A 15,748-nucleotide genomic window follows, 5' to 3' on the forward strand; every position below is an offset into this window, starting at 1 on the left:
AGCCACTGCACCAGGCCCCATTTTTTAAGAGGAAATAATATTTATATATTTGACTAAGATTACACTGAGGAACTGAATGTTAGAATACATGTCTTCTAGTTCTCAGTCCTGTGGTTTTTCTAGAATATGAAACACACTTCCAAACAGGAAAGCCCATTGTGCTAAAACTACTGCACAGTATTGAAGTATATACCTAAAGTCTGATATTTAGGCTATTAGTTCCTAAGGGCTCAGGGTTGAGGGATGATTCAACCCAGTGGATAAATGAGCACTTGATAAGGAGTGTGGTTCAGTTCCATGGTAGAGTGTAGGTTAGTGTGACCCTGGGGAGGGGGTGGTGTAGGGGTGCCCAGCTGATGTGGAATTAGGGAGGAGAGGAAAGTAGAGGAGGAGATTTCCAGAAGAGAGGTATTGGCTGAGTTGAGTGTTACTGCTTGAGAGTCTTCAACTGGATGCACGGAGAAATATGGAACATAGGGAATGGGGAGCCATCTCTGGGCTGCAGTAGTTCTGTTAGGTTGGTGCGTATGGGGCAAGTGAGAGCATAGTGAGGAGTGAGGTTTAAGATGTAGGTTCCTGTCATACCAGCGCTTTGGGAGGTTGAGGCAGGTGGATCACTTGAGATCAGGAGTTTGAGACCAGCCTGGCCAACATGGTGAGACCCCATCTCTACTGAAAATACAAAGATTAGCCAGGTGTGGTGGTGCATGCCTGTAATCCCAGCTACTTTGGAGGTTGAGGCATGAGAATTGCTTGAACCTGGGAGGTGGAAGTTGCAGTGAGCCAAGATTATGCCATTACACTGCAGCTTGGGCGACAAAGCAAAACTCCATCTCAAAAAAAAAAAAAAGAAAGAAAGAAAGAAAAAGAAAAAGATGTGGACAGAGAGCAGATCACAGATTATTTAAAATTACTAGCATTTCAAATAAAATAATATGATTGTTGGGACTCTGGGGTAGAGGGTGGCTTATCGGGATGGGATAAGTAGCAACGTCAGGGCAAGGAGCTCATTTCTGTGATAGCAGAACAATAATCCAGGTGAGTGATGGTGCTTGGCAGTACCAGAGCAAAGGAAGAAACTGTTTACGGGCTTAGTGTCTCGCACACAAAGATGGATGATGATGATGTGATTTCTCTCATTAGCACTTCCAGGCTCAGAAACTTGGATTCATCATCTCACTGTGTCACCACTCCATTACCAAGCTTTCTTAATCTTTCCACATGTAGTCTAATCTTCACCCCTTACTTCCACTCCAGGCCCGACCCTCATTATTTAATATCAGAAGGTATTAGTAGTGTCTCCCAACTGGGCCACCTGTCTCTAGATGTGCCCAGTGAGCTCTGCAGTTACCTTCTGACTCTCATAGCCCCTCAAGTGTCCGTGCTTACTGTTGCCCATGCCATGCGGTGCATGCTTCATGAGGTGTATCTTCTTTCTCCCCCAACCCTCTAATGTGTGTATATTATACTGTCATCTTCCTTCTTCAAGAAACTTTTCCCTGACAATCTGGTTTTTCTCAAGCTCCAGCTGATTCTACACAGTGCATCCGAAACTTTTTAGTATAAAGTATTTTTTTAACATCAGGAAATTTTTGTGGATCACTCAATATAGATTATGTTTCATGGTAGTTAAGAACACTCGCTTTTGGGGAGCAAGCATTCTGATTGCTCACACACACAAAAGCAAAATAAAGCATTGCTAGCCATTCACTATTTTATAATCTCGAAACATTTTTGTGCTGTTAATTTTTGTGTTTCACTTAAAAGAGTCTGAGCAGTGGCCTGAAATCTCTTTCTTTGACCATAAATAATAGTTTGCATGTTGTTCAAACAGATGTTGTGTACGTTAAGCTCACTCCTTGATTAAAATAAAATTCTTAGTGGCAATTCCAAATGTAGGGTTAGGAATGCTGTCATTTCGATTGTGTAGCCAGCCCTTTCGGTCAGAATTGGTTTTTAAAAAGCCTTCGGCTTCATTTTAAATTGTCCCCATGGACAGAAAACAGCATCCACTGTGGGCCATCATTTGAATGTTAAAATCAATTGGACACTAAAAGCGAATTTGCAAAGGTTCAGAAAATTGAGGGTGTGACCCTCATTGTGACTGCTCTGCAACATTGTCTTGGGAAGGGAGGGATAATGTAGGTGACATTCTACCATTATCTGTGGGAGCATTTTACCTGCTTCCTTTGGGGTGGGAGTGGGTGAAAGAGAAGTTTAGAATGTCAAGTAAAAGTGAAGAAAGGTTTTTGGTAATAACTCTTTAAAAGAGTGATTCTATTGTTTTTCTTCTTTCACCCACATGTATTGAAAGGTTTCTTAAAAATGAAATAAAGCTATTTTTAGAGTAGAGTGTCTGAGGAGTCATCTGTTTGAACTTTCTCCCAGTTGCTGAAACCACTCTACAATATCACTAATAAATGTCACCTGATTCCTTCATAGCTTTTTACCTTCTCACAGTCTTCATCATATCAGTTATTATTCTCATCCCATGTATTAGTCTAAAAGCTCTAAAGTCTTCCTGTTTCATGCCAGCTTTGTGTGTGTGTGGTTTTATTTTTTTTTTGGTTTTCAGAAAAAGCTAAGTTTTTCTGCTGCCAAGAGCTCATCATTCTAATGTTAAAAGTCAGAGTCCAGAACAGCAGATCCTGTTATTCGACACCATCTGTGTATCACTAGCTGTTCATTTCCTACATCTTTCTTTCTCTTCCAAAGTCAAAGTATTCCACCAAAATAAGAAGTAAAAACAATATTTATGTCCCCAACGTTCTTGATTCCTATGCAGCAGTTTTCAGTGACTGAAAGTCCAGTCCTCATTTAGTTTTGTTACCTTTTTACCTAACACTAATAGAAATTGGTAGTGGTCAGTGGATTTACTAAATCCAGTGAAATTTTCTGTTTTGAATGTCTCATTTTAACTTAAAAGTTTTGTTTTAAGAATATAGCTTGTGAAGACTGAGTCATCCTGTGTAGAATTTTTACATTTCATCCTTTATCTTTCAATATAAATTGTAAATTACTCAAGAATCTGTGTTCCTATTATTAAGTATTCCTAATACTAAGGTAGTTTGTAGTTAATCGGGTGCAACAAAGGGCAGTTCTTCATATTGTTGGCTGCTTATTCAGTCCTTCATTTAATTGCTCAGTGAGTACTTAATGATGCTTCCTGGGGCCTCTGCCTCAGAGGAGAGTATTGTTGAGTTTTAAATAAAAAGTAATACTAGGTTATTTTCATTTTGTATATCTCTATTTGTACCTATTGAACAATTCATTTTAATCTAGTAGCAAATCTAAACAAATTATTTAAATCCAGTAAAATTGCCAGAGCTACCTAAAATGATATTTATTGCTAAATTATACACTTAGGACAAATAACACAATAGATACTCCACAGCTGCTCTAACACTTGCTTTATGTGATATACCTCTTAAGATGCTTTCAGCTGTATGTAATAGAAAGTGCAACTCAGAACAACTCAAACAATAAGGAAATACATTTTCCTGCATAACTTGAGTTCTAGAGTTGGGTAGCTTCAGGGAGATTTCTCCAAAGACCCAACATTTTTCTGCCCCTTCTGCTCCGCTATCCATGAGTCAGCTACGCACAAAATAATTCCATAATTCAGCTATCCACAGGGTAATTTTAGGACTCACAGGCTTTTTACTGTCTTACTCCTGTCCAACAGAAGGGAATGAGCCCTCTCTCTAAGCATGGAATATGTCCATTGAGTCCAATGGGGCCATTCTTGGTCTGATAACCTTGGACTGGCAAATCTGCAGGGGTATGGCATCCATAAAGTTAATAATGAATTCACCCCTTGGGGCTAAGTTGCATTCCTGGACTCAGTTCTATTAGGAAGAATAAAGGGAGAAATGGATTTTGGATAAGCAGCCAACAGAAATCATTACAGTATCAACAGTAGCATCACTTCTCAATGAGGGAAAAAAATAAACTCTAATGACCTTGAGGCTTTGAATCAACCTTGACCGTAAAATGTTTGTAAAGTTTAGATAGAAATAGATTATTTATGGCAGAAGCTGCAGAACTTTGTGCTTCAATGAAAACCCAAAGTCATTTTCTCCATCATCATTAACACGTAAAGCCTGATCTTTTCCAAACTTCTTGGTGATCCAGTCCTAACATGATACCTTTCAGAGTTGAGTGACTTAATTTGTAGCATGGACTAGAATTTTAATTGAGCTACATTTGCATCTGTTGAAAACATGGTAATTAGGTATGTCTTAATTGCAGAATGACTGTGCCACATTAAAGAGAAATAAGCAGCTTCCTGCTCTACCTTCTTTAAAAAAAGAAACTCGAAAGTGCCCGTCTTTATAGGTGACCACATGGAAATGTAGCTGGTAGTTCAGTACATAGAGCAGGTTCAAACAGGCAGAAGTGTTGTCAAAAATACAAAGTTCTGTTTGTTTGGAAGGAGATAATCATCTCTCTTTGTGCGGGCTCTCTGCAAAAGGAAAACAAATAATCTGTCAAAGTGAGCAAAATCAAAGAGAAAAAATCAAGAAATGTATATAGCACTTAAAATAGTACATTATCTAAATGTAGATTTATGATTAGTTCTTACCTTGTAATTTGCTGTCTGAACACAATAGATCAAGCCATTTATTGCTGATATATTACTAGTACTTTTCTTACTTGAAAAATTGTTTATATGCATATGTTTTCTTAGTTTAAGGGAATAAAGACATTTTATGTACCTAATTATAAAGCTAGTATTAAATGTACAGATTTATTTTAAAACCTAAAATCTGACTAGTATATCAGTGACTTTGAATATGTATATTTTTTTCAAAAACTAAGCATGTGTAACCAATTTATTTGAGCTTTTAAAACTACAATATTTCTGCATAGGAGAAGGATAAAGATTTTTCTCTATCAAATAATCTCAGAATTTGAAGTATATATAATTCAGTACTTTAAAAGAACATCTTATGTTTATACATATGAAGCTACATATTGCTAAATATTTTTAATTAGTTGGCATTCAAAGGGATTAGTTAAATCAGTACACCCCCAGAAGAGTTTCTGTGATAATGTATTATCTAAACTAGAATGTTCAGAACAAGTATAAAGAATCCTCCAATGTGCAAGTATCATTTTAAAGAGTCCTCTGGCTTGGGCCAGGAAACAGAGGTAGGAGTGTTAATTTTATAAAATGAGGTTACAAAACCTGAAGCTAATAAATGATTTCATACTAACTTTATTTAACATACTTTAGAAAATAAGTTGCATTACATACACCAGAAAATTATTTTGAATATGAAAAGAATTGGCAACAAACATGACTTCAGCATATAGTGAGCTGTGAAGGCACTGCCATTATTCTGTTCCCAAGCCAAGAGCCGACATATGCCCCTTGAACTTCTGCCAAAACTATTAGGCAGAAAACTAACAGAATCACTACTGATCGTTCCATTCATGATTTATGATAATGGTTGCTGTGGAAGACTAAATCATTTACATTTATTGAGCTCATTTTTCTGTTTATAGTTTCAGACATTGTAGAGGGTCGCAAAATCTATTAAATGATGCATATAGCACTAACAATAATAGCATGAAAATATACCAGAAACCAATTAGAGCTAAACCAAATACTATGAGCATTCCTACCTCGTATTACTGTAGTCAGATTGTGGCTAGTCTTGTCAGGCTTGATGAGAGAACAGTAGGCATTTTTCTAAAGCTAGAGGAATGGTGATACCTGGCAATTAAATAAAGTTTGGTCAGGATAAAGTCACAAGTCAGTTCTTACCAAAAGTCTTTCATTTACACAGCCATTTATGAGCAGCTGCTGTTTGCCCCACAGTCTTCATTTGAAGAGCTTAGAGAATGGGAGGGAGACATGTATGTGATATCATAGGAGAAGTGCAATAATAAAAGATTGTACAAAGAGAGGGCTTTGGAAGTATAGGTGAAAGGAGGTTTCCATACAGGAATTATACAAAATTCACTAGCATCCATTTATCTAGCTTGAGCGTGCCAAGGTACCTAGGTTTTCATAGCTCCAGAGAACTTTTGGGAATTGTTGGGTAATTATTTGGTCAATTATCTCACATTTGTGGCCACGCCCATATCTCAAAGAGTTGAAGTAGTGGTTCACAAGTAGATAGAACACAGCCATGTTCAAGGGCATTAAGCAACACACTACAACCCTGCTTGAGCTATATTTACAGTCTTTGGGGGAGCTCTCGTTTGAAAAGGCTACACATAATTAGCAAGCCCATGGGCCAGTTGCCAGGATATTCTTTCCCTGCTCTGTGTACACCACAAAAAATTATAGCCTGAACTCAGTATTATTTGCAAGATTATGGATTTTCACTATGTCCTTCTAGTTGTAACTGGCTTCTTCTAATAAACCTGCACAATTACTATTTATATCTTAATAGAGAGGAAAAGGAACAAATTTTCTTAAAAGCCTCCATGTCCTTTGGAGGAAGACAATGGCTTACAGTGAGATAACTCACAGTACAGAGGAAGGCTAACCTTTCTGAAGTCATTTATATGCTTGGGCTGGGCACAGTGACTCACACCTGTAATCCCAGCCCTTTGGGAGGCCGAGGCTGGTGGATCATTAGGTCAAGAAATCAAGACCATCCTGGCCAACATGGCAAAATCCCGTCTCTACTAAAAATACAAAAATTAGCTGGATGTGGTGGCGCATGCCTGTAATCCCAGCTACTTGGGAGGCTGAGGCAGAAGAATCACTTGAACTGGAGAGGTGGAGATTGCAGTGAGCCAAGATCATGCCACTGCACTCCAGCCTGGTGACAAAGTGAAACTCCGTCTCAAGAAAAAATAAAAATAAAAAGTCTGGGTGCAGTGGCTCACTCCTGTAATCCCAGCACTTTGGGAGGCTGAGGTGGGCGGATCACGAGGTCAGGAGTTCAAGACCAGCCTGGCCAACATAGTGAAATTCTACTACTAAAAATACAAAACTACTAAAAATACAAAAAATTAGCTGGGCATGGTGGTGGGCACCTGTAATCCCAGCTACCCAGGAGGCTGAGGTCGGAGAATGACTTGAACCCAGGAGGCGGAGGTTGCAGTGAGTTGAGATCACATCATTGCACTCCAGCCTGGACGACAGAGCGAGACTTTGTCTCAAAAAAAATTAAAAATAAATATAAAAAAAAATTCTGAGCTTTGTTTTTTGCATTATGACAAATAGCTGGCTTTTTAACAACAACAATAACAAAAACACAACTGTGTTACTTGGGCATAGCTGTACCATAATTTGATAGTCTCTTTTCAGATTTGTGAGGGTTTAATAGCAGAAATCTAAGATACTGGGATCCTTTTAGCTGGTCTTATTATACACATGATAATTGTGTATTGCTAATGAAAGTGCTCCTTGCTGGTGGAGAGGAAGGACTGAATTTTACTGAGCATATATTAACCTGATTTGGAGGTTAGTTCTTTGCAAAAGTTTGGGAAGAGGCCGAACCATTCTCTTTGGCTCTTTGTTACAAGAAACTCAGAAATACTGATCTATACTTTCTTTGTTGATGCTGGAAAAAGAAAAATGACTTCAGAATTCACGGAGTAATTAACCTTATGGCCCCTATAATTCTCACTGTATTTGGAGGAGAACCTTAGCTGACCAGTCCTGAAAGAAGATTTCTGAGAGTGGCTGTTCATGTGTGCCTTTCTGCTCCTTACTTAATGGAGAAATGTTTAAAGCTCTTTTGGTAGGTGGAGACCTACTTCAGTTACTTGTCATTCTTTCAACTGCAAAAAGTTTGGGGTATTGAAGTGCCCTTGGACCATGTGCTTACGAAGTGTTGGATCAAGGAATGGAATGTTGTTATCACTAAGTAGATCTTTTATCTGCAAAGTCCAGAGAAGTGAGCTTATTGATTTACTCATTTTCATGGCTCCCTCTACCTCTGTTCAGCTGCCATGATGCAGATAGGCATGCAAGATTGTTTAGGATTAGAATATATGGTAGCATTTGCTTCTGAGGTTGGCCTTATGCGAAGAAAAGTTACAGAGGCTGTGCAGATCTGTTGTAGATATAAGCCAAAATAATCTGCTCTTCTGTGTCAGCAGGATATGTTGGGAGCCTGAGGAAAGAAGTCATTGTGCTGACATTGAATGGTGTAGTCCAGCAAATTAGTGAGGGGCCAGAGTATATCTGCATTATTCTTACCCAAGAAGAAAGGAAGCGCTTTGGGAAGGGCTGCTTGTTTTCTTTCTTTTCATCTTGCAAATATAGTACATGGGACCCTTAGATGTCTGCGCTGTATAACAAGGTCTTGCTGGGCCCCCTAGTAGTGTACAATCTGATTCTTAGAGGGTGTTTCTGTGGGTGCATCAGCATCCCACCAGGAAGCTGCTTCTCTGCTACTACTGACTTGGCACACGATCTTCACATAGGAGGCATCCACATCACATATTCCATTTTAATTCTACTCAAACAACATTGCAATCCATGTTGCTGGCAGGGCCATACTGCAGTAAAAGTATGGGAAAGTAAAGTCCTTGAATATATTTTAGCTTTATTATTTTTGTTGCATTGTTTCACTGTGTGCCTATTTTTTTTTCCTTTCCTTCCAAGTGGAAGAAGACACAGAAGAAAGTTCAAGATCAGGGAGAGAGTCTGTATCCACAGCCAGTGATCAGCCTTCCCACTCTCTGGAGAGACAAATGAATGGAAACCAAGAGAAAGGTGATAAGACTGATAGAAAAAAGGATAAAACTGGAAAAGAAAAGAAGAAAGATAGAGATAAGGAGAAGGATAAAATGAAAGCCAAGAAGGGAATGCTGAAGGGCTTGGGAGACATGTTCAGGTAAGTCTTTACCCAGAATCCCAAACCCGAATCTCCTTAAACATACAGGAGTGTGAACTTAGCAAAAAGTACTAAAAACTGGACACAGTAGTGCACACCTGTAATCCCAGCTACTTAGGAGGCTGAGCTGGGAGGAATGCTTGAGCCCAGGATTCCAGATCCAGCCTGGGCAACAGATCATTCCATTCTCTAAAAAAAAAAAAAAATTAAAAGCAGTGAAAACACAGATTTGAAAACATTATCTTTGAGATCAACCAAAATTCTTGTATAATCTTTTCCTACCTCATTTTTACTTTGTTATGGATTTCATGTTAGGTATTTTCAGACTATTTTAGCAGCCTAAATGATTATATCTTCCCAAACCATGTAAATAATTGTTGAGAGGTAGGAGGGACATGTCTGTATCTTAGTTATGCATAAGAGTGAAAGTCCCGTTGAGACAAAGGGCTATTAAAGCAGTGTTTGTTCTTTTTTTGTGTGTGAACAATGGTTCATTATTTAAATTTAAACATAGAACTAAAGTTAGTGGTAGCATTTAAAGGTTCATTAATAACAAGTCTAATAAAAAATGTTACAAATAGAGCTTCAATTAAGCTGTGTTGATTAATTTAATACTTATTACTTCAGTCTGTAAAGATTTCATTAAATGTGGTCTCTGGCTGTTTCTTGACAGTTGTTTTTGTGCCCCTAAATTATACTCTAGGATTACTTAGCATATCATTTTTTACAAATCATTGCCATACAATAAAAGTGACAAGTTGTTCAGAAGTTGCACTGCAACTCTCCCATAAACGTTCATCTAAGATGATTTATAATATTCGGGCATTTAATGTTAAATATAAAGATTGCTTGATTGTTCCATAAATTAAACCCCTAAACATATCAAGGTGGTGGTTTAAAATTGAAAACATACAGCACAGCCATTTGACTTTTCCAAAAGTAGTTATCCTGCATTATGGATCCCCTCCTTTTAAAAAACTTTTTTTAAAATTGCAAAATGCGAACAACAGTTTTCATTTTCATAGAATTTGTTGATTTACAATCCTGAAATTGACCTCCATAACTCAGGGAGTTATAGATAGTCAGACCTGGAAAGTTGAGGAACCATGGCCCAGCCTGAAGGCTACATAGCTCAACAGATGTGTTCTGTAGATGTCTGATTAAGTGCATAGAAGAAGGAGATTTAACTCTAGACTTACATTAACACAAAGCCTAGTCTATGAGCAGTACTTTATTTCAATATGATTAGAGTTTTGTCTCTCAGTGCTTCAGAACTGTGAGATTTTCGTAGTTTTTCATTAGAGTTTTTCTAGTTTATATAGAGCTCCCCCTCGAATCCTTTTTCAGTCAGATCATGTTTCTTCATTATACTCTGTGTCCAAGAATCATATAGGAAGAAATTGCTCTAACTGCCACTTTATTTCAGTTTCTGTGTTAGCCAAGGGCCTTTTTGTTCAGTATGTGCAGACTGACAGCTCATAAACTGGCACCTCCCCAGTGCACAGAAATAAGGCTGCTGCCCGTCAATTAACATGGAAGGAATTTGTACTACTGTCTTCTTCAAATTATAGGGTTAGAGATGGGAGAAACCTTCCCCTGAGACTTGTGGCACATTCTCACTTCCAGGGGCTCTCCTGACGTCTTACTAAAAGCTAACGGCTCGTTAGTTTTCATTCATTGGCCAACATTTGTCTGATAAAGTGCTCTGTTCTGGTTATGGAATAAAAAAATATACTTCTAGTATCTTAGAATTACTTTAATTGTAAGTGATCTTTTTCTGTAGCTTGCAACTCCAGAAGAAAGGCCTGTGGTAGAGCTTTCTGTCTGGGGCCAGAGGAGCAGAGTGTGGGAGAAATGTGTATTGTTTCTAAGGGACCTTGAAGAACACCACCACACAACTCTCTTCTAGAAGTCCTGTCAAGCATTACATGATGCTTTCTCTAGATCAGTATCTATAGCCTGTACCCATAACCTATAATGAAAGCCAGCTTTATGATAAAGAAGTTGACCGTGCATATTCTTGAAAATGAAATTCTATATGCAGGTGCAGGGGCTGAAGGTCCCCCCCCACTACTAAAAATTAGACTGATAGTCTCCCAGTGTTTAAGAATGACTAGTAAGAAAATAACAGACAGTCATACTTTTTTAGGTATGTGGTATCAGTGGTATATTGGAGTCAGGCCCGCTTTGACTGGCAAGAGCCAATTGATCAATTTTTAGAAACTTTGCAAGCTGGTTGTCAAACATAGCCATTATTAAAAATTAAATACATTATCTAAAAAGCAAAGGTAATTAATACTCAAAATACATGACTTCCTAATTATTTTTGCTATACTATGATCTCTACTTTTGACATTATTTGCATTTATGGCATGGACATAGGGCTAATACTATATAATGATGACTGTGCAGCTTTCCCAGCCCTGTGTTTAGTGACATCATGCTGAGCTGAAAATTTGCCATGGTGCAGTGTTTACACCAGGAAGTCTATGGAATTCCACAAAACAGAGCTCTTCTCCCAGCAGAGCAACACAGTACCCCACAGTGAATGTAAATACCTTTGACCAGAGTGGTAGCATCTTGTCTAGTGCCCCTGGGCATGGCTGGGTTCTATTAGATTGCAAACCGCTGCGCCAGCCCTTTCCCAGTGGGTTGCCACATATTGCCCCTTGAATATGAGTTCAGAATAATGTATTAAACAGGAAATAGCTTTTTTGTTACTGAATGTTGGCTCTTGATCCTTCCTTCACACGATGATGGTAGTCGTTAGTCTTTGAGAAGACTCTTAAAGCATTGTTAGATTTTTTGAAACATTCTCTTAAACTACCTTCCTTCCATACCTACTGGATCTGATTGTTTGAGGTGAATATACTCCCAGGTTGATTATTTTACGTTTCCTTCTTTTTTTCTCTCTCTCCTAACAACATAGGGGACTACAGTAAGATTTAAAAATTGGTCTACTCCTTTCTCTTTGTTCTTTTAAGGAAACTAGGATGTGGTTTCCTTAGCAGTGCTGCTTTTAAACAGCTTAATCAGAACATGCATGTGCATATATATATTTCTTAGTATGGTTTGCAAGAGGGTTCACATATGGAGGATCATGCAGGTCTGAAGTATAAAGCAGGGGTGCGTCTGTGATGCTTTTCTTTCTATCTTGTAGTTCAGAAAACAAAAGGCTAAGGGACATTCGGTATTGGGAGTCTAGATTTGTAGGTAAATTTAGCAGCCTATGAGCTTATTCTCTTTAGTCTGCTTGAGGAAGTAATACATTTTCCTTTAGAAACAGGCTCACAGACTCTCCTCCCTCTACCATCCTGTCCTACCCTCATCATCCTGTTGCCTCCCCGCAACCCCCACTCATACACTGTTCCTACCCCAGCAGGTTGTCTATGATGCTTGGTTAAATATGGTGAGGGTCAAATAGATAGACCTTGTTTTAAATACTGTACCAGAGGAAATGAGTAGGTAATTTTTAGTCATTGGTATATACAGATAGCATGGTTTTCTGTTTCACACGTTGAATGGTAGTCACAAAGATGCTTTAATTATTGATAAACAGCTAGCTCTAGGAAAGAATGTTGTGAGTCATATGAATCACTCTTCTGTTTATAAATTATGGAGTATATGAACTACAAAAGCCGCCTTAATGCAAGTCTTAAATCAGAAATTTAAATCTATAAGGAATCAAATAACAAATGCAAAGTTTTTCCTGTTTGTATTAATTTCTCCTCGTACATACTACATCTTTTGCACACAAGGAGCTTCTGTCACCTTAATTAAAATGCCTTTGTATCTGAGAAACCTGAGTGTGCTTACAAAACAGGTAAACATGACTTGTAAATGTAATCATTCTGTGTGCAGAGTGCAGAGCAGAGCGGGGAGCACAAAGTTTGAGTCTGTGTATGTTTGATTCTCAGACACTCAGCTATTTAAATTTAATGCTGGAGGATATTTCTGAGAATTCTTCAATTATATGAAATTGTCATGAAAGAGGAAATTGAGTATGTTCTTTAGGAGAAGGGAGAGATGTTTTTTAATGTTTTAAATGTGTTCGTTTTTAAAGGAAAGCAGCCTTCTTAAGCAACATGGTTTTGCCTTAGCTTTTAATCTCCAAACTGAAATAACCAGCAAGATACTAAAATACTGTATTTTCAGATATTAAGAAATTAAAATCACGTGCTCTGTTTTTGTGAGCCCTAGAGTAAGTGTAATTTGATATTGCTTTGCTACGAAATTGGAACTGTTATCGTTTGAATATCATAAAATTGTATGTACTCTAAAATTGAAGGTTCTTAGACGCGACCTTATTGTGCATGTCTCAGATTTATTTCTAGCCGTTGTCCATATGTGATAGCTGAGAACCTATCACTGCAGAAAGCTAAAGCAAAAGTAATGTTGCAATATTACCATTAAAATTGAATCCTCCAATTACATTTAAAATGATTACCTGAGTCCCCGAAGTATTGTTTTATTCAGTTTTGAAGAGGAAATAGATAATTTAGTTTGTAACCTTGTTTGTTTGAAATCAGATATATTGCTCTTTTCCTTTTTAGAATATGATCATTTTCAGAACACAATGAACATGATCAGGTTTTAAAACTGAATGTTGTAGTTTGGATTATACATCCTAGGCGTTTGAGAAAAGAACACAGATTCTTGTTGCTTTCCTCACCTGTACTAACTGTGTGTCTGTACCATGTCTCTCATTTAGCCTTGCCAAACTGAAGCCCGAGAAGAGATGAACAACAAAGCGATTCAAAACATGTCTTGAGCAGCACATATTGCACAGTTGTTGTTTTTTTTTTAAACAAACAATAAATTTACTTTTAATGAATTCTTAGTGGCTGTTGACGAATTTTGTTTACGACATCAGCAGTTTGATGGTTTAGTAATTTCCTTATTAATCCATTTGGAACTTTTTGATCTTAATTTCAAGCTTGGGGTTTAAATTACTGCTTGAAAAGGCAGAGATATGTTTGTTTCTCTTTCCTTTCTTTATTGGCCCCTTTTCATAGTGGAAAACCATAGTCCTCTCACTGCTGGCGTATTCAGAAATCATCAGCACACACCCATTGGATGTTAGAATCAGAGTTTTCAAGATTCTATTAAGGGCCACCACCCATTTGGTTGTGTTGTGTAACCACCAATGACTTGGGACACAGGCAGATGTCACAGGTGATGCAGGGCAGAGGCAAAGAGGTCTGTGGGCTGGTACAGTCACCCATCAGGGATGAGATGCAACGGATAGATTCATGACCAGATGGACCAGTTTTGGCAACGGTTTCAGTCCCTTTGTGGATTACAGAGTTTAGACCAAAAATGGATGGTTGCGGGGCTGGTGGCCTAGGAAAATAAATTTCTGTGCTTAGATGGCTGAACCAGCATGTTCTTCCTGTGTGAAAAAAGCAGAGCTACTTTGGCACATAGTAATCCCAAGGTTTGCTGAGACCACGTGTCGAGAGAGCACACATTCTTTCATAAATGTTTCTGCAAAGACTCTGCCCGACCAACCGTTTCAACCACAGATCCAATGCTAGTGCAGGTGGATCTCCAATGGTCCTTACTTTGGATTGAAGCCTTCTCTCTTGTAAGAAACCTTAATTCACAGTTTCAGTATTCATGGCTTCCCAGAATTTGAGACAGAGACTATTTGTTTAGTTAGCTCTTTTTCCTGAAAAATGTTAGTATTGCATTCTTACTGAAAATAAACATGGGTTGGGTGCATTGGCTGACACCTGTAATTCCAGGCACAGGAGTTTGAGACAAGCCTGGGCCACACAGTAAGCCCCTGTCTCTATTAACAAAAATTTGAAAATAAAAAATAAAAATAAATAACTGAAGTCTTGAAAACCATCTGATAAAGGGTATTGTGGATTGGGTTGAGTGCCTGTGAGAAGGCTTGACCTCTGCTCTGACGTGAGAGCAGTTTGCAGTCCTACCCTCACCCCCGCCCAAGTGAAAGCCCTCAGTTCTAGTAAGGAGACACACAGAAGAGGGTTTATTTGGTCATGCTAGTTTTTGATGACTTGGGCCCTAATTGCCATGGGGATTAATGTAACCAGTTTCACACTGGTGCATCAAGTGGCATCCTGTGCAATCTGCTGATGATTTAAGGAATGCAGTTAAAGTACGCATATAGAAAGCAATGCTTCTCCAAGTGAAACACAGTGAGATTTTACATAATTTTATTTGCTTTCTTGTTTGTCACCTGGACAAAGAACAGCTGTGGTTTGTAATTATACATGCTGAGAGGTTTCCTTGGAATGAGTTCTGAATTTGTAAATCCTAAGGACTTAACGTATGCGTCTGTTAATTTGAATTGAAGCAGAGGTTCCCATTTTTAACACAGGAAAATAAATGTCCAACTGACCTGCTAGCAAAGACAAGTTCTAAGGTAGCTGATATCATATTCTTCAAGTATTCTTCTTTTCCTGGTTAGCAGTTTTAAATAGAGAACCTCTGACATCCACAGCGCCCAGGCTGAATGCAGAGGAAGCTGAGGAGGCACAAAGCATGACGGCCGGGCCTCTCTCAGACCTTTTCTGACGTTCTTTAACGTTTCTTTTCCATAGACCTGTGGCGTGAATATAGAATGCAAGTGTCAAGGATGACACCTACTTTATAGTCTCTGTAAAGCAAACCTTTTCGCAAAAGAAATTCTTGACAGTTCTGAGATGCTAAGTCAATTTCAATTCCAGGCTGTGTGGAAAATAGAATCTTTTTTCTGCAATTGATGTGAAAATTGAAGGCTACTGACTATTCACTTTCTAATAACATAGGGTAAATAAATACTATCACACCATTGAAAAATGCACTTAGAAGATAAGCTCAGCTAATGACATTCACAACATATGTTGGAAATATTCCTTCTGAATGCTTGTTACCATTAAGTCTCCATATTGTTTACATTAAATATAATAGATCAAGTACATGTTATT

General features: G+C 38.2%; 1 protein-coding gene across 11 annotated transcripts in view; it reads left to right on the plus strand.

The window, feature by feature from the left end:
* The window catches only part of PARD3 (par-3 family cell polarity regulator), a 720,507-nt gene that overhangs the window by 502,434 nt on the left and 202,325 nt on the right, over positions 1-15,748 (plus strand). For 8 of the 11 annotated variants that reach the window (XM_025396019.1, XM_025396023.1, XM_025396022.1 and 5 more), the window contains one exon: positions 8,579-8,810. In XM_025396019.1, the coding sequence (XP_025251804.1) occupies positions 8,579-8,810 (232 nt within the window). Of the gene's footprint in view, positions 1-8,578; positions 8,811-13,521; positions 13,651-15,748 lie in introns of those variants that run through there. The other 3 variants (XM_025396029.1, XM_025396030.1, XM_025396028.1) reach the window with 2 other exon arrangements.

Source organism: Theropithecus gelada, chromosome 9 (genome assembly GCF_003255815.1).
Source record: "Theropithecus gelada isolate Dixy chromosome 9, Tgel_1.0, whole genome shotgun sequence".
NCBI lineage: Eukaryota > Metazoa > Chordata > Mammalia > Primates > Cercopithecidae > Theropithecus > Theropithecus gelada.